At 46.7% G+C, this 21,912-nt stretch overlaps 1 protein-coding gene across 2 annotated transcripts in view; it reads left to right on the forward strand.

Annotated features, from left to right (window-relative positions):
- GPR156 (G protein-coupled receptor 156) overlaps window positions 1–20,990 on the forward strand; it is a 116,944-nt gene extending 95,954 nt beyond the window's left edge. Inside the window, exons 6-10 of one of the 2 annotated variants that reach the window (XM_033211106.1) lie at window positions 721–846; window positions 2,115–2,210; window positions 6,167–6,403; window positions 14,295–14,453; window positions 19,436–20,990. In XM_033211106.1, the coding sequence (XP_033066997.1) occupies window positions 721–846; window positions 2,115–2,210; window positions 6,167–6,403; window positions 14,295–14,453; window positions 19,436–20,788 (1,971 nt within the window). In that variant the 3' untranslated portion in view covers window positions 20,789–20,990. The remainder of the gene's footprint in view (window positions 1–720; window positions 847–2,114; window positions 2,211–6,166; window positions 6,404–14,294; window positions 14,454–19,435) is intronic. The other variant, XM_033211107.1, reaches the window with a different exon arrangement.
- The last annotated feature ends 922 nt before the right edge of the window (window positions 20,991–21,912 follow it).

Below are 21,912 nucleotides of genomic sequence, written 5' to 3' on the forward strand. Positions count from 1 at the left end.
GAAACCATACTTAAAATACTCATACAACCACTCTGTTTTTCACTTTCAGCACAGTAGTCAATACATTTCATGAGATATTCAACACTTCATTATAAATTAAGCTTTGTTTTAGACGATTTTGCCCAGGTATAGGCTAATATAAGTGTTCTGAGCACATTAAAGGTAGGCTCGGTTAAGCTGCAATGTTTGGTAGGCTAGGCATATTAAATGCATTTTTGACTTATTATATTTTCAACATATGATGAAAATGGTTTTATTTTTGATGGTTTTATCAGGACATAACCCCATCATAAGTCAAGATCGTAAGTCAATCTGTGGTTCATGTGCATATAATGAAAATGCTAATGATTCCTTCTGCATCTCTGAATCTCACCCTCTCAGTTAATAGTTATTAACAGTGTAGTGTGACATCCATGTCTTTGTGCTCATATAAACATATAGAAATAATAGTTTATTTATTTTATGGAACACCTTGAGTCCTTTGTGGGAAAAGGTAGGATATGAAGAAGTTAAACAAACGGAAATGTGTAATGCTAATAATGATATCAGCATAGAAGTCATTATAAATGTTTGGTGTCTGTTTCATTTTTGATAGCTACATTTGAAGCTCCTTGGGAGGGCTGACCTTGGAGCATATAGCTGAGAGCACTTGGGATACTCTAGCCTGTGTGTCATATAGCCAGTCAACAAGGAGAAGTTTTGACCTTGACTCTTTTACAGATTATCAAAGACCTGCAGTTGCTGGGGTTGGTGGCAGCCCTGTTGATAGCTGATGTGATCCTGCTCGTGACATGGGTGCTGACTGATCCTATCCAGTGCCTCCAGATTCTCAGTGTCAGTATGACGGTGAGGGGACAAATCCCTAGGGAATCTCATCCCCAAACTGGACTGACCTCTGTGGATACACAGGAGTCATCCTTGCAACAAGAAGATAAAGGACTCCAAGAGGAGGGAGAGTCTGGAGCTGTGGCTTCCATGAAATCCTTGCTCTTGTCTGCTGCCACTCCCAATGCTCCTCCTGCCCTAGTGTCTCTTTGTGGGCATACAGTGAGATATCAGCATGCTGGACTCTGTCTGGCAGTTACTGCCACTTCCACATTATCAATAATTAAAACTTTCAGCTATTGGCAGTTACCTTCCCCTAATTGTAGAGGTGGAGGTCGTAGTTTAAGGTGGCCTTTGGAGTCAGTCAACCCTGGTTCAAATCCCAGCCCTACCAAGCTCACTAGCTGTGTGACCTAAAGTTATTTAACCTCTCTAAGTCTGTTTCCTAATAGGTAAAATTGAGATAATGCTACTACCTATTGCATAGGGTTGTGGCAAAGATTAAATGAAACAATGTAGGTAAAAGACTTAACCGTGTCCAGTACATAGTATTCAATTAATAAGAAGTATGGCCGGTCATGGTGGCTGGTGCCTGTAATCCCAGCACTTTGGGAGGCTGAGGCAGGCAGATCACTGGAGGTGAGGAGTTCGAGACCAGCCTGGCCAACATGGTGAAACCATGTCTCTACCAAAAATACAAAAATTAGCCAGGCATGGTGGCACATGCCTGTAATCCCAGCTACTTGGGAAGCTGAGGCAGGAGACTCTCTTGAACCCAGGAAGCAGAGGTTGCAGTGAGCTGAGATTGCGCCACTACACTCCAGCTTGGGCGACAGAGTGAGACTCTGCCACAGAAAAAAAAAAAAAAAAAGTATTGTATATCTCCAGCCTCACAAGGGGCTTAGGAATACAGTAGAATCATGGAATTGTGACATTGCAAGATTAATGTTTAAGGATTCAATGATTTGCAAAAAGCAGGTGCATAACGAAATAGTTTATAATTTTGTTGAGGCACTAATTTGATAGGGGTAGCAAAGCACATAACTGAGGGGTAAGCCCCTATTGTCACCAAGCACACAGCTGTTAGTCCAACTTTATCATCTGTTCTCCTAACATATAGTCACTCTCATTTAGGTTCTAGTGGAGTCACTTAAATGCTACAGTTTTTACATACTGAGGGGGAAATCATGTGCTGGAGAAAAATTAACACTCCAGGATGTTCACGAAGATCTGCTGTGTGTTCCTGGTAATTGTGGGCACCTCCAGTTCTGACTCTGTGTCCCTTCTAGGTGACAGGGAGAGACGTGTCCTGCACTTTGACCAGCACCCACTTCTGTGCTTCCCAGTATTCTGATGTTTGGATTGCTCTTGTTTGGGGATGCAAGGTTGGTAACCACATCTGATATGGTCTCTGTCACCAACAAAATGGATATGAAGAGAGAATTACAGGAATTAACAAAGTAATGTCTGCAAAGAATCTTGAACTCAGAGGAGACCTCTGTTGATGCATAAACCTCAAAGCCATGACCGTTTTTACTTTTCTGTTTTTATTTGTTTGGGGGAGACTCTCCCAACTCTTTAGACTCCCTCATTCAGTCCTCCCCCAAATCATCTGGAATTCACGCACTGTTTCTCCTATTTATTGGTCTGGTTTCTTAATTGATTTGACACTACCAGTTTTCCCTTCAGCTTCCTTGCAAGGGGAATTATGAGGAGACATTTTACCCAGCTTTATTTGTTCTCCTAAGTGCCCTTATTATGCCTCTCGTGTGTTTCTTCAAGATTTGGGCCAAGGTGTCCTGCTGCCTTTCACCTACCTGACTTGCTCGCTGTGCTTGGAAGTAAGGCTGGCTCTGAGACAGATGGCAGCATTCATGGGGCCCTTTGAGGAGTTCCAGTCGTCTCACAGTGTCTCCCATACTGCCCCAAATCTCTCACCATTAGACTCATTTGTCTCTGTTAGATGGGCAGAAGTAGGATATTATTTCCAGAAGGTAGAGGATACCTGCATGGAGCACTGAGGACAATCCTTAAAACCGAACAGCTGGTTTTCAGCTTAGAGAGACAGAGAATTGGTACTGAGGGGTACAGGGCAGTGCTGATTCCACAAACAAGCAAGCCTTGCCTGACAGCAGGCTACCTGTTGACTATCAGGGCAGAGAGGTCTGGTTGACTGATTACTGGCAGAGGAAAAGGAGGAGTTTTTGTAGAAATAAGTGTCCTTTAAGGGTAAACTCTGGCCAGGCACAGTGGCTCACATCTGTAATCCCTGCACTTTGGGAGGCTGAGGTGGGTGGATCACTTGAGGTCAGGAGTTTGAGACCAGCCTGGCCAACATGGTGAAACTCTGTCTCTACTAAAAATACAGAAATTAGCTGGGTGTGGTGGTGTGCACCCATAATCCCAGCTACTCAGGAGGAGAATCCAGTAGGCTAAGGCAGGAGAATCGCTTGAACCTGGGAGGCGGAGGTTGCAGTGAGCTGGTATTGCACCACTGCACTCCAGCCTGGGCAACAGAGCGAGACTCCATCTCAATAAAAAAAAAAAAAAAGAGTAAACTTTACCCACTCCACCACTAAGAAAGTATTAGAAGTTGTTGCTTCAGAGGAACAGGTTTAGGGGTGGGCCAAAGTGCGGCAGGGAAACATTCCTTTTTAACTATGTGCAAATATTACTTTGACAGAAATATTTTTTAAAAGAAGACTCTAGGAAGTGAACAGCTCTTGATCTCCAGAATCTTACTAATGGTTAAAAACTGAGCTTCAGTTGTGACAGATCAGGGTTTGAATTCTGACTCCACCCCTGCCTAGCTGACCCTGAGCCTCATTTAACCTCTCTGAGCCTCAGTTTCCTCATTTTAAAATGGGGATGATGATAATGTCCCCTCAGAACTGTTCTGTTTCTAAAGAGTTAATGCATGTTAAGAGTTTTCAGCCACTCCTGGTCCATAACAAGAACTCAATAAATGTTAGATATTGTTATTACTGTTCTTCCACTGCCCCCTAGACACTTCTGGAAAATACATTGCCTCTGTTGGTTCCTTGAGTCCCTGTAGAAGAGTGTGTCCTCCCCAGCCCAGAAAGCCAGCACTTCCCCCATAGCTACTTTACTTTGTGACTCAACTTGATTTATTTTCTCCATTGCCTTTTTTATACTCCCATTTCCATTTTATTTTACTGTAGTATCTTTCCGTAGGAAAAAGAAGGAAAAGGAAGGAGCATCAGGAAACTTACTGAGCCAGACCCCATAGACTCCTTGGTCAGTGAGAAGCTCCTCAGGAGGACCTCAATCTCCACATTAAGTTCTAGGACCCCCCACCTGAATCTGTCAACTGCCCCTTACCCTACACTTCTCAGCAGTTAAGGCCAGTGATATGCAAGGATCAGATATGACTCACTCAAACACCAGCCAAGAATGTATAGACACTTGATTCACACCCATTTCCCCTTTAACAAGAATTTTAATGGAATTAAAATCTTTTAGTGGAATCATATCTGAACATTTCAAAATCGCAGAATTAATTTCATTTCCCTTTGATTAAATTAGCAATGATCCAACTCTGCTGAATACCACCTGATGGCGTTAGTTACCCAAAAGTCGGGCTTCCCTGGTCTCCTGACTTATGTGTCCTCTAGTTATTGAAGATCTGAGGGTGGCCACATTTGGCCCTCAGGCCCCATTTGGGACACTGGGCATTAGGGGAACCTGGAAGGTATCTCTTCCATGCTGACTCCTTACCTCCTGGCATAGCCAGTTCTCCAAAATATATTCTTTAGGGCCACCCATGAAGGTGGAGTTGACCACGTCATATGATTTCAGGGTCACCAGCAGGTGCCCTGCTGATACCTGCCCTTACTTTCATTATTAGTTCTCCCTCTGAATCCCACAGTCCCACCCCCACCTTGTCTCCCATGGCATCTTCACGTTCTGATGTTCACATGAACATTTTTAGGCCGGGCGCAGTGGCTCACACCTGTAATCCCAGCACTTTGGGAGGCTAAGGCGGGTGGATCACCTGAGGTCAGGAGTTCAAGACCAGCCTGACCAACATGGTGAAATCCCATCTCTACTAAAAATACAGAATTAGCCCAGCATGGTGGCACATGCCTGTAATCCCAGCTCCTGGGAGGCTGAGACAAGAGAATCACTTGAACCCAGGAGACAGAGGTTGCAGTGAGCAGAAATCATGCCATTACACTTCAGCCTGGGCAACAAGAGCGAAACTCCATCTCAAAAAAAAAAAAAAAAAGAAGATTTTTGTGCTTACCTTAAATCTATCTAGCAGACCAAGTGCCTTAAAAGCCAGGACCATGACTTCTTTGTGTCACTATCTTCTGCCCTACACCTACTATGGCACTGTGCACATAGTCAGAAAGGTGAACCTAATTGAATCTATATGTTATGTATTATTGACTATTGCTTTGATTTCTGTATGAATGCAGCTCCTATGGAGGGGGCAGCACTTTAAGATGCTATGAGTTATATTCTCCTTAATACAAATGACAACTCAGAGCAGGTTTATATTCATAGGAAAGAGAAAAGAATAGGGCCCTGGGTTCCTTGTAGGGGAGCAAGAAATGTCACAAAAAGGGTGAGAACTATAGATGGAGCTTTTGCTGCCTATGCCTGCCCCCACAGTCTTTCCTGGGTCCCAGGCTGCCTTTGTTCTCCCCTTTTTTTACCCTTCATCTCCCATAAACACTCACTGGCACAGACCCGCTGCTAGCCTGTGGAGATCCTTTGTGTACATTTTTAAAAGGCCCATCCCTTCTCATCAGATGCAGTCTTGCAGGTGCGAGGCTTGACAAGCAGATGGTGCCTTTGGGCAAATTAGAGAAAAGAGCCCCTTCCTCTGGGCACTGCCCGGCTGTGGCACGTGACTTGACAAGCAGATCACAGGTCACTTGCAGCTTCCCTGTGCACCCTCAGCTTTGAGCAGTGCAACACTGGACAGTGGCTGTGGGAGCACTCACTACCAGAGGTTCTGTGGGCCCACTGTCCTCCTGGTGCCCAACAGCTCTTTCTGTAGGGATACTAACCCACCCACATGATCCTGTCCTGTACCTTGTCTCAGAAGAGTCCTATGTAATGGCTGACTTGCTGATTTCTGATAAACTAATTCTCAGCGAAGCAGAAAAACAATAACATTTATTAAGTACTTAGTAGGTATAAGGGGCTGCCCTGAGGGTTTTCCTATGTGATATCTTAGTAAATCCTAATAGCAGTCCTTAAGGTAGGTATTATTATCCTAATTTTACAGATGAGGAAATTGGTTGCAAACCACTGCTCATTGACCTCTTGTTTCACTTCTCTGAGCCTCCGTCACCTCTTCACCCCCCAGGGCCTGCTCCTGCTGTATGGTGCCTACCTGGCTGGCCTGACTGGCCATGTCAGCTCTCCTCCTGTGAATCAGTCCTTAACCATCATGGTGGGGGTCAACCTCCTTGTACTGGCTGCTGGGCTGCTTTTTGTAGTCACCAGATACTTGCACTCCTGGCCCAACCTGGTCTTTGGACTCACATCTGGAGGGATCTTTGTTTGTACAACTACAATCAACTGCTTCATCTTCATTCCCCAGGTATGGATTTTGCAGAGCTGGTCCTCTTAGTCACTCCAGAGTTTTTCACTGACAAATTGCTCTTTTTTTCCTACTGATACCTTTCCATGCCACTTATTGGAGAGTCAGAAAGCAGACAGGGGATCCTAGTGAGCTGGTTGCCTTTGTCCCTTCCTCACTGTCCTGATCAGCAAGGGGGACAGGCCAGAGTGGTCCAAGCAGTGGTGGTAGCCCCTGTTTGCACTCTTCACACCTGTGGTGCCTGTCCCCTTGTGGGGGCTGCCTCACAGTCCTGCTTTTCCACCCTCCGGCCTGCTGCACTCATTCCCCATCCTCCTCTCATTCCCATCATGTTATTAATATTTCTTTCACTAGCCTGGGAGCAAGGAACCTTTATATTTTTCCATTTGGGGATTGCAGACTCACAGGGAAAAATCCATTTGGATAGAACTTTATGATTTAAAATGCTTTTCCTTTCTTTTTTATTGGAGGAAAATATAGAACATTTCTCTGCTTTTTACAATAAGGAGAGGTAGAAACTAAATAAAAATATGTTTCATATTATGGGAATTTTAAAAAATCAAATGAGGGAGGAAGACAGAAGCAGAAATAGCCAGATAGCAAAGAAGAAAGGGAGTCAGAGGGAACAGAGAAGGAATCTTAGGCTCAGAAAGGAAAGGGGTGTGGAATTGTTCATGCTGCACCCTGGGGACCACCGAGCCACATATATCTAGGTTAATGCACTTGGCACTAGGCACCTTCTTGTTTCCCTCCTAGTTCTCCTTTCCTTCCTTCTGAGTCCTCCCTCATCCCACTCCTCCCTCAAGACCCTGTCCTGATTCCCACTGCAGCTTCCAGTTGACTGTAAACTAATTCCTCATGAGGGAGCTCACTGATCATTTCAGTGTTGGCTGATGGCAGGTTACATTGTATTTGTGAAAGGGACGAGTGCACTTTGGGGCATGATGGTGTGACACAGGCATGGCCCTGTTACTATTCTTCTCTGTCACAGATCCTCCTTACAGTACTCAACAGAATACATAAATAGGGAAAAATCTGCTGCAGCAGCACTAGAAACGGTGGATGGATATTGCCTCTGTGCCAGAAACTGGAGGAATTTTTGCCAAATCTTAATGCTGTAAAAACTGGAATGAAGGAAGCCATTTAGAGCTGAGGCTGGTTTGTCTGGGATGAGGCAGAAATGGGCTCTGAGAAGCAAGGACTGTTTCTCCCTGGGAGACGGGGGAAGGGAGTAGGCAGGGACCTTTTGGAAAGCCCACCCCTTAGGCCCTGCCGCCAACATTGTTGACTGGTAGCAATCAACGATGCAGAGAACTGGTGCTGAGGGATAGAGGGCAGTCCTGATTCCATAAACAAGCAAGCCCTGCCTGACAGCAGGCTACCTGTTGACTATCAGGGCAGAGAGGTCTGGTTGACTGATTACTGGCAGAGGAAAAGGAGGATTTTTTTTTTGTTGAAATAAGTACCCTTTAAGGGTAAACTCTGACCGGGCACAATGGCTCACACCTGTAATCCTTGAACTTGGTGAGGCTGAGGTAGGCAGATCACTTGAGGTTAGGAGTTGGAGACCAGCCTGGCCAACGTGGTGAAACTCTATCTCTACTAAAAATATAAAAATTAGCTGGGCATGGTGGTGCGTGCCTATCATCCCAGCTACTCGGGAGGCTGAGGCAGGAGAATCGCTTGAACCTGGGAGGCAGAGGTTGCAGTGAGCCAAGATTGCGCCACTGCACTCCAGCCTGGGCGACAGAGCTGCTAACCCCTCTCTTCCTTGCTTGCCTGCACTATAGAGACTGTAACAGCTAAACTCTTCCTTTGCCACCTTCCCATACAGATAGGAGTGCCTATATGACACCATTTTGAACACTAGAGGTTTTCTCAGAAGCTTCTAAGAAAGCTTTTGCTTTCCTGAAAAAGGTGATAAGCATGGCTAATATCACCCCTTTTACCTTCTTCCTGCCTTGAATGTATGTGATTCCTAGAGCTATGGCAGCCCTCTTGTGACCATGAGGAAAAGACTAAGAGAATATAGTTATAATACTAGGAAAATACAGCTCTTTCCATGTAAGACCATAAATTCTGGAGGAAATGATCTATGAAGGGAATCTGCGGTTCACAAGAAGAGGACTACAAATGTCTAAAGATTTAGAGAAGCTGCCTTCCTCTGAAGTAGAAGTGTTTAGAAGATACTGGACTTGTCAATAAAATTCAAAGGATATTGTCTCTTTTTGACTAAAGCAAACTATCATGAAAAAACCCTAATCTTAATAAAATATTGAATAAGAATTAAAAATATGGTATTAAATTTAAAATCCCAATAGAAGCATTAACTGGGCAATTAGACACTACAAAATATTGAATTAGTGAATTACTTTAAGAAAACAGAAAATAAGGAAACAAATGAGAGACTAGATAAGAAAATATGGAAAATGTCCAGGCACAGTGGCTCATGCCTGTGATCCCAGCACTTTGGGAGGCCAAGGCAAGCGGATCACCTGAGGTCAGGAGTTCGAAACCAGCCTGACCAACATAGTGAAACCCCATCTCTACTAAAAATACAAAAATTAGCTGGTGTCATGGCATCCATCTGTAATCCCAGCTACTAGGGAGACTGAGGCAGGAGAATCGCCTGAACCCAGGAGGCAGAGGTTGCAGTGAACCAAGATCATGCCGTTGCACTCCAGCCTGGGCAACAAGAGTGAAAATCTGTCTTAAAAAAAAAAACAAAAACAAAAAAGAAAAAAAGAAAACATGGAAAACATCTAGGAATACAATTGAGAGCTGACAGGAGTCTCTGAAAGAGAACAAAATAATTTGGGGCAGAAGTCATTATCAAGGAGCTATCAGAGGAAAGCGTTTCTGAACAAAAAAGGCCTTGGTCAGAAAACTGAATGAATTGGCAATCTCCATGATGACGCCCTGCTTACGGCTCCTCTCTCCACCCTCACCTCTCACCACTGCCCCGCTTACATCCTAAGCCTCAGCCACATCACTTCTGCTTTGCCTGGTGTTTGAGTCCTCAGCAGCTAGGACAGTTGTGACATCTGGGTACTCTAATCTACACACAAAAATGCAGGATGAAGTACTGCTTGAAATCTGCCTCCCAGGTTTTCACTAAGCAACAAGCACTTGATTTGTTGAACTGGGAAGGGAAATGGAATGATTCTGAGGTACAGGAATGGGGCGGATGGACAGCGCTGGGCTTGCTTTCCTTCTCTCTCACTGTCTTTCCCTCCTAGCTTTCTTAAGCTTCCTTTCTCTTATTCTCTCTTTCCTCTTCCATTTTCTCCCTTGTGTTTTTTTTTCTCCTCTGGAACTAACTGACCATGATGTGAAACTAAAAACTGTATTTTGTAGTCTGTTGTATTTTAGGTTTAGAACGTAAGCAGTTCTTTTTCAAAATATAAAAGTAACTGAGGTTTGTTTGGTTTCTGTGTGTTCCCCTCTGGCTCAGAGGTCTTTGGCAGAACGATTCTCCCTGTGATACTTGCACTGTGTATTCCTAGAAGAGAATTTGGGAAAGTCATTTGAGTAATTTGAGTAAATTTGGGGAAGTGTGTGAGGGGAGCTATCTGGGTAGGGGTTGGGGGCTGCAGCAAGACTGGGTTCCTTCTTGCCAGTGAGTTTTCAGACGGGACTGTGATGGGAGGGGTTTGTGAAAGCAAAGGCACAGATACCCCCAGGGCAGCGAGGCAGTGCCAGAGAGCAAGTGAAATGGATGACATTACTTAGGAGACAAGGGGCCCAAGAAGCCTTCTTTACACAGGCACTCAGGAAATGCCTGAGTGTGTATGCCAAGCACTGAGGTCATCACTAGAAGTCAGCCAGCCGCTGCTGTTCTGACCTGAATATGAGCCATCCCCCAGCCCTCTGCTCCCCAGAGAGGCAGGCAGGTCCTGAGGTAGGACATTGTTTTCTCTCTCCTCTAACCCCCAAAGCATTTCATCTGCTCCTCCCTGAAGATGTGCAGGCCTTTCTAATCTGCCTTATAATTATCTGTATACGTCCCAGCACCCCTGCTAGACCAGTGAGCATTTTAAAGAAAGCTTCCTTCATTTGTTCATGCATTCATCCATCCATCCATTTATTAACTGCTGGGAACATGCACTTAAACACAGGGCCCGCCTCTAGGTCTAGTGAGGAGCAAACATGAAAGGAATTATAATACATGTGTTAAGAGCCTTGAGAAAGGCCTTTCCCAGCCCATCTGGGAATTCGGTGACACCTTCTCAGAAAATGAGGCTGGGCGTGGTAGCTTATGCCTATAATCCCAGCACTTTTCAAAGCTGAAGTGGGTGGATCGCTTGAGCCCGAGTTCGAGACCAACCTGGTCAACACAGTGACACCTGGTCTCTACAAAAAATGCAAAAATTGGCCGGACATGGTAGCTCACGCCTGTATTCCCAGCACTTTGGGAGGCCAAGGCAGGCAGATCACCTGAGGTCAGGAGTTCAAGACCAGCCTGGCCAACATGGTAAAACCCTGTCTCTACTAAAAATACAAAAAATTAGCTGGGCATGGTGGCAGGCGCCTGTAATCCCAGCTACTTGGGAGGCTGAGGCAGGAGAATCGCTTGAACTGGGAGACAGAGGTTGCAGTGAGCTGAGATCGTGCCACTGCACTCCAGCCAGAGACAGAGTGAGACTCTATCTCAAAAAAAAAAAAAAAAAGGCAAAAATTAGCCAGGCATGGTGGTGTTTGCCTCTGATCCCAGCTACCCAGGAGGCTGAAGTGGGAGGATCGCCTGAGCCCAGGAGGTTGAGGCTGCAGTGAGCTGTGATTGTGCCACTGCACTCCAGACAGAGTGAGACCCTGTCTCAAGAAAAAAAATAAATAAATAAAAAGGGAAGGTGGGAGGGAGAAAGGAAGGAAAAGAGGAAGATGAGGTGTTTGAGCTCAGTCTTGAAAGAAACATAAGAGTTCATTGAAGGCCGGGCGCGGTGGCTCAAGCCTGTAATCCCAGCACTTTGGGAGGCCGAGACGGGTGGATCACGAGGTCAGGAGATCGAGACCATCCTGGCTAACACAGTGAAACCCCGTCTCTACTAAAAAATACAAAAAACCTAGCCATGCGAAGTGGTGGGCGTCTATAGTCCCAGCTACTCGGGAGGCTGAGGCAGGAGAATGGCATAAACCCAGGAGGTGGAACTTGCAGTGAGCTGAGATCCGGCCACTGCACTCCAGCCTGGGCGACAGAGCGAGACTCCGTCTCAAAAAAAAGAATTCATTGAAGAGATGGGGGAAAGTAGGTGGCATTTCTGATGGAATAACATCATGACCAGAGGCAGGGAGGTGAGAGAGAGAGTAGGGTATGTTTGGAGCACCACAGTCTTTGTTATTTTTGAAGCACAAATGGAAACCAGGGGAAGAATGACAAGACTAGGGAGAGGCACACCTGGGGAGCTTCTGAGGCCCTGCTGGACCCTGTTAAAGAGTTGACATTTAGTCTCACCGTATTACTTTCCCATTGCTGCTATAGCAAATTACCATAAGCTTAGTGGCTTAAAATAATACAAATTTATTATCTTAAAATTTTGGAGGTCAGAAATCTGAAATAGGTCTTATTTGGCTAAACTTGAGGTGTCAGGAGGTCTGTATTCCTTCCAGAGACATGAGGGGAGAATCTGTTTCCTTGTCTTTTTCCGCTTCTAGAGGCCGCCTGCATTCTTGTGCTTATTGTCCTCTCCTCCACCTTATAAGCCAGCCGGGTTCAAATCTGCCAGAAGAGATTCAGATCTCTCTCTCTCGCCCCTGTTTCCATTGTCACATCTCCTTCTCCAACTCTAGCTCTCCTCCCTCCTTCCTATAAGGATTCTTGCAATTACATTGGGCCCACCTGAATAATCCAGAATAATCACGCCTCTTGAAATCCTTAATCACATTTGCAAAGTCCCTTTTGCCACATAAGGTCACATATTCACAGGCTCCAGGAATTAGGATGAGAGTGAACATCTTTGAGACGCCACTTCTGGAGGAAGGCAGAGGAGAGGCCCTGAATTGTGAAATTCATAGCTGGATTCCAGAAACCCTGAAGGGTTGAGCCTCAAGGACCAGTATCTTCACAAATGAGGAATGAAGGGCTAGAGTAATCAAGGGGTATCTTGGCTCCACTTGGCCAGTTTAGGGAGAGAAAGACCAAAAGCCCTGGGAGGGCCCTTACGCCAGTGCTGAGCTGCTCCTCTGCCAGCCCTGCAGAGAGGCCTCAGGCTGGGAGTGCTGGGGGAGATGAAGGAAAAGCTGTACCGCAGCACTGCCAGGGTCAGTGCAAGGAGAATAACCCTAGGAGGTCTGATTCATCCACCAAAGGCCACAGATGACCTTGTGGTATTGGCTCCAGTAGCTCCCAAGTAGGGTGGTGAGCTGAGAGCATCCTTTTGTGGGGAGGGAGCCTTCAAGAAGGGCATCTGAGAGGGGAAGTACCAGGCCTGACCCAACACAGGTCACACAAACTCCTGGTGCCATGATGGACTCATGATGATCAGCAGAGGACCCAAGAGGACTTGGGTGATAATATCAATTTCAGTGGCATTGAAATTGATGGCAGAATTCAGAATCCTATCTGGGGATTTACAAAATTTGGTTTACACTCCATGGTCAGAGCTTAATAAATGTTTGATGGATGAGTAAAGAAATCCCAGGTTCCCTTTGAGGCTTCCCATAGACACCGCAGCATCATTTCTAGAACCAAGGTCCCAGGGTCCCTAGTGTCCATCACTAAGACACTTAGTTATGGGGAGTCCTGAGGGGAGAACAGAGGCCTTCCCCACCGTGGCTTCCTGTGTCACTCACATGACTGGCATTCGGTGGGTCAGCAGTGCCCCACAGACTCAGGCAGAGGCTGCTGCTTCTATTTCAGCTTCTTCCCTGTTAAACTAAACCAGCCCATGCCTCTGCAGAGTGTTCCTCGAGACCAGTGTTCCTCAAGACCTGAAGAGCTTTCCCTGGACTGCCACCGTTAACAGTCTCTCTCTTCATCAACTGAGTGAGGACGTGGGCATGGCACGGTGTCCTGCTAACAGCTGTAGTTCTGCTGCTAAGTGGCTGTGTAAGCTTAGACAGCCACACTCCTGAGCCTTTCCTAGTTTGTCAAAGAAACTAGGTGATGAGCTAGAGCATCCTGATGTGACGAGGGGGCCGCCCTCAAAGGCCCTCTGAGCCTTGATTATTGACTGGGGTTAGAAGTTCACTCAAAGGAACTGAATTTTCAATAGCAACAAGCACACCATTACTGAACAAATGAAAAAGAATTAAATAGCTGCATGCTATTTTAAAAAAGTTTCATTTGAAACATGTAGTGTTCAGATTGCTTAACCCCAGGATAGCTCCTAACTCTGGCTTTGGAATGTGCCGGTGGAAGAAACTTCAGCTCTGGTTTTCTTTGATCAGTTTGGCAATGGATAGGCAGATGGGCTAAGGCTGTTCTATTTTATCTACCTGTCCTAGTCTTCCTTTGGAGGTTTTTGTTTGTGTTTGTTTTGAGAGTGTTTTGGGTTTTTGTTTGTTTGCTTGCTTGCTTGTTTGTTTTTAAGATTGGGTCTCAGTCTGCGACCCAGGCTGGAGTACAGTAGCACAACAATAGCTCACTGTAGCCTCAAACTCTTGAGCTCAAGTGATCCTCCCACTTCAGCCTCCCGAGTAGTTGGGATTACAGGAGTGAGCCATTGCACCTGGCCCTTTGGCATTTTAAAAATTATATAACCTTAACATTCCCTATACCTTTTATCATTACTATCTATGAGCCCTCCAGAGCACAGTACATTTTAAGGAGAGAGTAGCCTGTGCATGTGTGTATCTATGATAGTGTCATTCCTTGGTGTTTATGAGAAAGACTGAGAGAATGTGTTTCTGGATGTGTAATTAAATAAATAACATGTGTTCTTTTACCTAACAGCTGAAGCAATGGAAGGCATTTGAAGAGGAAAACCAAACAATCAGACGCATGGCCAAATATTTCAGCACTCCCAGCAAAAACTTCCATACCCAGTATGGTGAGGAAGAGAACTGTCACCTGAAGGGAGGGAAAAGCTCCATGGAGAGGCTCCTCACAGAAGTAAGCTCTGCCCCTGCCTGGAAGGTTCCCTATAAAGGATCCAATCATGTATCGGTGGCCCCTGAGGCTCTTATTGCTAATGTTTTCTTTTCCTTTCATTCTCCCACTTCCCTTAACAGCAAAAGCAAAACCTCACCATTTCCACTGTGACACGCAGCTACTTCATTCATTCAATGGACAGGTGTTTAATGAGTCACTCCTCTGTGCCAGGCATTGTGCCAGTGAACAATGAACAAAAGCATGGTTCCTACCCTCCCAGAGCTCACAGTCTAGGAGGAAATAGAGATTTATTCATCAAGCAAACATGTAATTATAAATTGTCATAAGAATTATGAAAGAAAAATCAGAGAGGTAAGACAGAATAATGTGTGGTAAGGGCAAGAAAACATACCTTAGACCAGTCAGAACATACCTTAGACCACTCAGTGCATTGAGCTGAGGGCTGAAGGTTAAGTACAAATTAGCCAGGCAAAGAGTACAGGGAAAAGTATTCCAAGCAGAGGGAACAGCATTGTAAAGACGCTGAAATGTGATGGACACTAGCTTCTCTGTGATACATCTTCTCTTTTTTTCTTTTTTCTTTTTCCTTTTTTTTTGAGATGAAGTCTCACTCTGTCACCCAGGCTGGAGTGCACTGGTGCCATATTGGCTCACTGAAACCTCCGCCTCCTGAGTTCAAGCAACTCTCATGCCTCAGCCTCCCAAGTAGCTGGGACTATAGGCATGCACCACCATGCTCAGCTAATTTTTATATTTTTAGTAGAGACGGGATTTCACCATGTTGCCCAGGTTAGTCTCAAACTCCTGACCTCAAGTGATCCACCTGCCCTGGCCTCCCAGAGTGTTGGGATTACAGGCGTGAGCCACCGTGCCTGGCCTCATTTTCTCTTTTTACATAGAGTAGTGTCTTCATGTCCAAGATCTCATGGGGTCCTTACTGTCTTTCCTAGGTACTGGCTGCGGATCTCAATCAGCCCATCATCCCAGAAAGTCCAGGCATGTCTACAGACAGGGAAGGGGACTAAACAAGGGCTTCTGAATGTGATTGTAGCAGCAAGGGAGAACCAGGCAGCCCCCCGGGCTTCTTTCTTCTATATTTGAGCCAGAGTTGGCCCCTCTCCCAGACTTAGGCAGTGTGGTGTGGGCTTGAAGAAAGCACGTGGAAAAGCTTGAGGGCTTCGTTGACTCAGGAAGAAGGCACAGGGCCCAGGGAAATTAGTCAGTATTTTAACACTAACTGAATTACATTCCATATTTTTTTCAGTTTAGAACCTATCTCAGTAGGTGTTATTTGGGAAACTGGGCTTTTTTTTTTAGGATTGCTACCTAGGTATTAATAGTCACTGATGAGAGGACAGTGTGGTGGGGACCTAAAAAACACAACAGATGAAGGGACTCAGTGCACCCAGGCACCCACTGTTCATGCCCCTCTATGGTTCTGGACCATTTTTGTCCATCAGAGTAACACCTCTCCATTTCTTTACTATTTAGTATTTCAAAGCCAGATTTCTTTCCACCTGGCAAGGGAGTAATATTGCCTTTGATACTCTGTGAAGTATTCAAATAAGCTTTTTTTTTTTTTTCCTGGCTACACAGAAGGCCAGAAACTTGGCTAGAACAGCCAGGATAGTTTTCATTCACAGTCAGCTGATGCTGGAACAGCCAAGTGGACTGACTCTTTAGCCTTATGGTAATTTGCAACGTGCTGCTTGTACTTCTGCCATGCTACCCTGTTTCCCATGCAGGGACTCAATCTGATCTGCTATATCCAAAAAGATGCATTGAGCCTGCAGAGGAAGCCCTTCAATGGGCACAGGTGCACAAGTGATAAGAAAATGGCCTCCCCAGCGCATGCTACACCTGGAATGTCTTTCCCAGAACAGGCCTGAGAACCAGCAGCCAGTCCTAGGGCCCGGTGGCAGGTGTCAAGAGGTTCCAGCATCTGCATCCCCAGCTCCAGCAGTGCCCGTTAGATAAACATGAGTATCTTTCCTGCCTCAACATGTGCACAGACCTTGACTCTGGCTTACAGTGTGCAGTGCCCTTCTGTGCAGGCCCTCCTCCCCCACTCAGGCCTTCCTCTTACTTTCCCGTGATCTGGGCAACCCATCTTCTCACACTTTCCCCTCTTGCCCCTATAGCCAGGGGTCCCTATAGCCAGAAGCTGTTTTGGGCGCGTCTATCACTGACTTCCCTAAGAGAAGGCCAGCAGATAGAACCTTCCACAAGGCTGAAGTGCTTTCCTCATACACTCTGCAGCCAAGTAAACAAACGGATTACTTTTCTTCCCCAAACCATAGAAACAAGAGGCTGATTCCATGTCTCCTTATGACCTGCCCCCTGTGAAATATGCAGGTGGATGTTTTGCTTCCCTCAGTGTGCCAAAAATAATAATTAATAAGCTCATTGAAGTGCAGCTGCCATGGTAGGTCAGATTTCAGTCTCATAATGGCAGTGCCTCACACCACACCTCTAATTAGTATGCAGCCTTGGTAAAAACAGAGTCCCACTTCTTTTTCTGGAAGAAGGAAATTTTCTGTTTAGGTTGACGTTTCTAAATCTGTCACCAGCCAGCTTCAGATGTTTGGCTTGCTGGGAGAAGAGTATTCTTCCCAACTCCATATTTATAGTATCTTTCGATACTCAAAGGAGTTTATGGATAAGGCACAAAAAGGCGGCACTCAGATTTCACCCGCAGGAGTAGTTGCCATCAGCCAATGGGTCCTTCCTAACTCTGTGAGGCTGTAGAGGCCTCCAGAAGCCCACATGAGAATGCGCACGATGGGCTTCGGGAGGAGAGGCTGGTGGAGGAGGAAGAGAGTTGAGGTCCCCCCATGAGATCCTCAGAGAGATACCTGGCACAGCCCAGGATCACAAACACCGAGTGTTCCCCTGTTACTCATCCATTCTGCCTCTGGCAAGTCCTTGAGTCATCTGCACTCACCCAGCAACACCCAGACCTCACCACTCTGCTGATAGAGGGAAGGGAGGAAGGACAGGCACACATGTGCTCAGCTGAAAGTCCCTTCCACCTTACTCACCAGTCCCTCACTGGACCTGGACTCTCTTCCAATGGTAAAAGAAGTAGACTCAACCAGGGTGAAACTAGCAATACCAACTATCAGAAAAATCACCTTCCCACTTCTACAAGGGGAGCAGTACATCTGCTTGGAGAGTTGCTAGTCAGAACACTGGACTATTTTACTTAAGCTACTGCTCCCTTAAAGGATCACTTCTAGACAACTCTCCCATGTAAACCTGAGATGAAACCACAGGTTCACTCCATAACTAGTAGTCCTAATTAGCAGTTATGGACAGGTATAACTAGGCAATTTGTATTAGTTATCCTAACACAGGGAACATCCTTTTGTTTCTAGCGCATAATAAATGAAGGTCCAAATGCTCCTGCCCAGCTCCTAAAGATGATAGTAACAAACAGGCAGCATTTTGGTGTTCAGACAAGCACCTTCTAGAACATTTGCTTACATTATTGCCTTCCCAGAACCCTCGACCCCATGTCATCTGCCCCAAGTCCAGACGTTCCCTGTGAATATCTCCTTCCTGCTCTGCCTTTGAGGATCAGAAGTTTCTAGAGGTGGACACATAGTCTGAGCTAGAGAATCAGCTGCTGCACCACAGAAAGATGTCTGGGCTGCAGTCGCTCCCTGCAACCCACTGCCAATACTCCTACTCCTGCTTCGTGCCCCACAGTCTCGCAGTTAGGACAGGCACACCTCTGCAGCTCTCACCTGCCAGTCCTCTCTGGCAGAACTTGTTTACCAGCTAACATCCACGCAGCGAGTAGGCAGGTCAGTAGCAGAACTGCTCCAGCCTCGTTCATCTCCTGGGCTCCATTCTAGGGCTGGTGAATCAAGCTAGCAGGGGCTTAGGCCCAACAGTCCTTTCATTTCTTTGTGATTCTTCAGTAGTTCTGATGCTTGCACTCCTTTAGGTCAGTGGTTCTCAACATTTTTGGCACCAGGGACCAGTTCCATGGAAGACAGTTTTCCACAGACAGTGGTAGGGGGATGGTTTCGGGATGAAACTGTTCCACCTCAGATCATCAGACATTAGCTTCTCATAGGGAGTGTGCAGCCTAGACCTCTCGCATGTGCAGTTCACAGTAGGGTTTGCGCTCCTGTGAGAATCTAATGGCGCAGCTGATCTGACGGAAGCTCAGGTGGTAATGCTTCCTTGCCCACCGCTCACCTCCTGCCATGCGGCCTAGTTCCTAACAGCCCATGGACCACTACCGGTCCACGGCCCAGGAGTTGGGGACCCCTACTTTAGGAGAAATCGACAGCTGATATTGCCACATGGCAGCTTTGGCCACTCACTCCCAGGGGTCCAGCCTAGGGAGGTGATAATACCAACCTGAGATTCTCTTTGGCCCCTCTCAGCTCCAATTTTATTTGATTGTCACAGGAATCTCCACCCTTCTCCTTATTCTTCCCATTTCCTAAGCTGTTTAGTAAGAGGCAAAATATTTGTTCCCCTACTTCTTCATCCCCTGGAGATATGCTTCACATTTATCTAAATTTTTGCAAAAGTGTGATAAACTCCGTGGGGCCATTCCAAACATTATTCAGCTCATACCTGCAAAGTGGCCTGACCCTCTCAGTTCTGGGAAAGGTGAAAGGGCACTGCAGTGGCCAGCAGGCACTCAGGCTATGCCTCCTTGCTCTTCATAAGCAATGCCACACAGTGTGGGGATGTAAGGAGAAGACCAAGATAATGACAATAAATCATGGTTGGCCTTTATTGAGCACTGTTTATGTCAGTTATTGTGCTAAGCGCTTTACATGCATCAACTCATTTCACTGGAGGGAGGTACCTCCTCAGAACCTGAGGTCACCAGCCAATACATTGGAAGAACTGAGATTTCAGCCAAGGTTCCTCGAAAGCCACACCTTCTCCACCATGGTGGGCACTATGGAACCCTCAGCAGCATTTTTGTTGATGGTTTTGCTTTTATTTTACAGAAAAATGCTGTGATTGAAAGCCTACAGGAACAAGTAAACAATGCCAAAGAGAAGCTTGTGAGGCTGATATCAGCTGAGTGTACCTATGACCTCCCAGAGCAGGCTGCCCCACCTGCCTCTTCCCTGAGCAAGGATGTCCAGGCCGCAGCCTCGGTCCACACCCTGGTAGCTGCTCGGGGGCCTTCGGGTCACCTCTCTGACTTTCGGAATGACCCTAGCATGGCTACCCAGGATTCCCAGTGCACTTCAGGGCCCTCCTCACATGCACAAAGCCTTGAGGGGCCTGGGAAGGACACCAGCTTCTCCCCAGGGAAGGAGAAGAAGATATCTGACTCGAAAGACTTTTCTGATCATTTAGACTCAGGTTGTAGCCAGAAGCCATGGACTGAGCAAAGCCTGGGTCCAGAAAGAGGAGATCAAGTCCCCATGGCCCCCAGCCAGAGTCTCCTACCAGGTAGAGGAGGCTCAGAACCCCAGAGACAGAGGCATCTGGAGAACTCAGAGGAGCCCCAAGAGCGGCGGTCACGGGTCAGTTCAGTAATCAGGGAGAAACTTCAGGAGGTCTTACAAGATCTGGGCCTGGGCCCTGAGGCTTCCCTCCCCACCACCCCGTCTTGTCACCAGCAAATCTGGAAGACCAGGGCTGCCTTCAGCCCCCAAAAGATGCCCCTCTCCAAGGAGCTGGGCTTTAGCCCTTACATGGTGAGGAGAAGGCGGGCAACTCAGCAGGCTCGCTCACACTTTCCTGGCTCTGCACCCTCATCTGTGGGGCATCGGACAAACAGGACTGTTTCTGGCGCACACAGCAGGCTACATGTGCAGAATGGGGACAGCCCCAGCCTGGCCCCACAAACTGCTGATTGCAGAACAGGAAGACCTTCTTCCAGGAAGCCTTCACTACCTTCAGATCCTCAAGACAGACGAGGTACCCTGGAGGGCAGCAGACAAAGCCAGACAGAGCCCGAGGGGACTAGAGGGAGCGAAGCAGCCTTTCTTCCCCAGCCTTCTGGTTCTGGCCTGGCCTCAAGTCCTGCTGCCCCATGCCTCTCCAAAGCCTCACCTGACTTGCCTGAACAGTGGCATCTGTGGCCCCCAGTGCCCTCAGGCTGTCCCTCCCTGTCTTCTCGACACAGCTGTTTTGACACTGAGTCCAGCAGCTCAGATGAGTTCTTCTGCCACTGCCACCGGCCCTACTGTGAAATCTGCTTCCAGAGCTCTTCTGACTCTAGTGACAGTGGCACATCAGACACTGACCCTGAGCCTACGAGGGGGCTGGCTTCCTGGGAAAAGCTGTGGGCCCGCTCCAAGCCTATTGTGAACTTCAAAGATGACTTGAAACCCACACTGGTGTGAAAAGCAACAGAGCTGGTCTAGACACAGAGGTCAGTCCAGGAGAAGCTGTACCAAGGCCCACAGGAGGAGAGCCAATTTCTGGTCTTTGGGGAACAGATTAGTGCCCTGCATTTGACCAGCCCATACCATGTTTCAGCTGGGCTCACTGCATTACTTTGAGCACTTCTTGATCTATAAAAAGAGGGGCTTGCCCGTCCTATTACTACCTCGCAGCCTTACTATAAAAGACTCCAGTTGAGTGACTATGAAAGATACTGACTCCTTGGATAAAAGGTGCTGAATGAACACACAGGATTTTCTGTCCAGGTCAGCCTATATTCTATAAAACTCTTAATATATTCAGTTGGATGGCTGAATGGACAGGCAGATGGAGAGATGCATGGGAAATTTCTACAGAACCTGAGGTGTGGACTGTGATCCATCAAACTGGCCTTTTGGTGGACAGACCTACCAGGAAGATAAGCCTCCTACATCCTTGGGTCTCCCACTTCTGGAAGGCAGTGGTTTTATTTCTGCTGAATGTTGTAAACAGCACCTCCCTAGATTCCAGCTTCTGGCCAGACCCAGCTCAGAGCGACCCCTACACCACTATTTCTTGTTTGTGTCTTTCCACCATTATGGCACCTTACCCTCCTCTCTGAGACAGATCTCCATGCACCCACAGGCTTCCCAGATCTCTCCCCTGGGCTCGGATGTACCTGAGTTCCTGACTGTCCCCACTGTCCCCTTGTCCTGTGGCTCATCCTCTTGATTCACCCAATGATGCAGTTTTGTACTGTGGGGAGGCACACACCAGCAATTTCTGTTGGGGTATGGGAGAACCTGTTGGTCAAGAGGTGCTTTTGGTTCCATTGGAGTTACATGACTACCCACAGATGCATAAATCAAGAAACCAAATGGAGAAATAAAAAGGAAGACATGAGGGACACAAAGACAGGAAAGAAAATAGGATTTGAACATTTCACTTGAGTCCAGCATAGTACTTGGCAATATCATATTTTTGTGATTCCTTTTGATAACCCTGTGAAGTAGACACTCTCATTTTTACAGACAGGGATTATGAGGCTTAGAGAAATGAGGTAACTTCCCCCAACATCACACTGCTGGACAGAGATGTACACACA

This window comes from Trachypithecus francoisi, unplaced genomic scaffold (assembly GCF_009764315.1).
Source record: "Trachypithecus francoisi isolate TF-2019V2 unplaced genomic scaffold, Tfra_2.0 Lachesis_group0, whole genome shotgun sequence".
NCBI lineage: Eukaryota > Metazoa > Chordata > Mammalia > Primates > Cercopithecidae > Trachypithecus > Trachypithecus francoisi.